The 2,500-nt window shown below is 33.7% G+C and overlaps 1 protein-coding gene across 2 annotated transcripts in view; it reads right to left on the reverse strand.

The window, feature by feature from the left end:
• Positions 1–1,156: 1,156 nt before the first annotated feature.
• The window catches only part of LOC122256546 (transcription cofactor vestigial-like protein 3), an 80,634-nt gene continuing 79,290 nt past the window's right edge, over positions 1,157–2,500 (reverse strand). For both annotated transcript variants that reach the window (XM_043021329.2, XM_043021330.2), the window contains exon 6: positions 1,157–2,199. In XM_043021329.2, coding sequence (XP_042877263.2) covers positions 2,144–2,199 — 56 coding nt within the window. In that variant the 3' untranslated portion in view covers positions 1,157–2,143. The remainder of the gene's footprint in view (positions 2,200–2,500) is intronic.

Raw genomic sequence — 2,500 nt, forward strand, 5'->3', positions numbered from 1 at the left:
CCTATTTCTGAAATCTAACGTAATTCTGTGATTATTTGCATTAATAAAATGTCTACCTCATTCTTGTAGCCTTCCCGAGTCTTTCAAATGTTCATTAAATGTTATATATTATTGTTATTGTTTCAGTGTCATGGGTCACTGTTACAGTCATGGGGGTTGAAATTATCAACATGAAATTATGTCATGAAGAGTTTTTTTTATATATATACTTCTACCCTTTTTTCTCCTTCTTCTTCTTCTTCTTCTATCATTCCCTATTCTCTATTATCTTTGACTTCTTTAATTTGTCCTTCTCCTTCTCCTCCTGTTTCTTCGACGTACAAGATAAGGCTATGGAAATTACATCCTTTTTCTAAACCGTATCTCTGACTATTGTCTCGTGAAAATCTACGGTATCTGAACCAGGTTTGAGTAACCAAGCCAACGATACGGTAATTTCAGCTTGGGATATAAATTCATGACATTTATTCCGTCCTCCGACTAGGGTTTTGGAATGTATATGGAAGAGAGGGCACGGTTTTGTGTTTATATATATATATATATATATATATATATATATATATATATATATATATATATATATATATATATATATAAACGTATAAACATGAGGCGACTGAACTGCTATAATCAATCCCACAGCTTTAAAAAAAAGTAATAATGATAATAACAATAATGATGTAATTACAATAATAATGATGATCACAATGATAATAATAATGACAAAATAAAAATAGATATTCCAGCTTACTTTCTCTTTTCAGTGCCTTAATTATTCCAAGATTAAATCGCCTTGATAGAACACTGGTGATTTCACAGAGTGTAAAATCAATAGAAAATAGACATTTGGCAGTTACATGTGACCGAGAGAGGATGGGGGAGAGAGGGGGGAGAGAGGGGGGGAGAGGGGGCATGAGATCCCCCCCATAGGCAAAAAGCTTGGGTACATGTGGAAGCCATTATTATTATGCTATGGATAGTAAGTATAAACGAAATCAACTTACATTAATCTATAGTTACAATCGTTCCGATATTAAAGGGCAGGTTATCTACACCCCATCACTGGTTATATGTTATTATATTGTACATCTTTTCTTCAAACGATTCACGAGTTGTGTGAATCGTAGGAAAGGTTGTTGGGTTTTTTTCAATTGTTTTTTGTTTGTTTTTTTTCTTTTTCGTTTCTTTCTTTCTTTCTTTCATTCACGTCACCAGATTTCGAAGGATATATAATAGTTCCATCCATCTATACAAAGTCTGGCGTGAAGAGGAAGTCATGTTGTTGTTGTTGTTTTTTGTTTTTTCTCGCGAACATGAGAAATAAAATTGTGAATAAACTGATCTCAAAATTTCTATAATGTACATAGATGAAGAAATGAAGAGACAGTTATTATGGCTTCTTTCCTTTTCATATACTGTATATATATATAATATAATTTGTTTAATCGTTAACAAAATACTTCTACTTCGAGAAAAAAAAAAATCACCATCCAGATTTTGTTCTCTTTTTTTTTATCATAATATCATAGCACCGATTTCACATACGTATTTCTCTCAACTTGTGCTTAAATAAATTAAGTACGACGTTATGACCTAATTGTGAACTGCACACATTAGATTAGCCAAAAAAAATTTTATATTTTATCTATTAAATGGCATATCATCCACACGTATTTTCCTATTTTACACATAACATCATCCATCAATTTTCCTATTTTACACATAACATCATCCATCAGATACATCACTCTTGTAAATAGTTACTGAGAATCAACATGAGTATTTTCCAAAGCACATCCTTCCAAGAATTGTATTCACTCGCTTGTTCTTTAAGACCGTCAGCATCACTTTCCATAGATTCAGCATCTCCGCCACATAGGTGAGAAAGTACTCATGCTGTCCTGTCAGTATAGACAGCATACTTCATGAGCAGGATAAGTGTCCCCCTTTGGGTGTATGTAAGTCCTTTCACTAAGTCTTGGATATGGGGGCGCTTCTCCTGTCACGTTGGCCTTCAGTTTGTATAAGTTTTATCTTGTTTTTTCGTTTAGCTACTTATGGCGAAGTGTACGTAGAGTTGGTCGGTCGGTGGATCACAGGTGTTAGAATAGGTATGGTACGTCTACAAGTCAGAGTGTACCGTCTAGAACCAGTAGAGATCCTTACTAGCTTCCTGTGTCGCTCCTGTTCCTTCTAAACCTGAGGAGTAGAAGAATTTATATATTATTAGAGTGTATCCTTCATGTAAGATATACGTGTAATCAATACAACATGATGTTGCTACAGATGGTACATGATAGGATGAGATTCTCTTTAAGAAAAAGAAAGAATTAAAAAAAAAAAAAAAATGAAAAATGACAAGAGTATTGACCTGGACGAAGACTTATGATTGCAGATGTGTCGAGTCATCTCACAAAATGAGTAACGTCTTGTGTTTCCAAGTGACTACCGAATTGCGCAATCTTTGAGTCAGTACCAATTCCATTCGATTATATACATT

This window comes from Penaeus japonicus, unplaced genomic scaffold (assembly GCF_977035675.1).
Source record: "Penaeus japonicus unplaced genomic scaffold, GWHDUDI00000001_assembly GWHDUDI00000032, whole genome shotgun sequence".
In the NCBI taxonomy this organism is placed as follows: domain Eukaryota; kingdom Metazoa; phylum Arthropoda; class Malacostraca; order Decapoda; family Penaeidae; genus Penaeus; species Penaeus japonicus.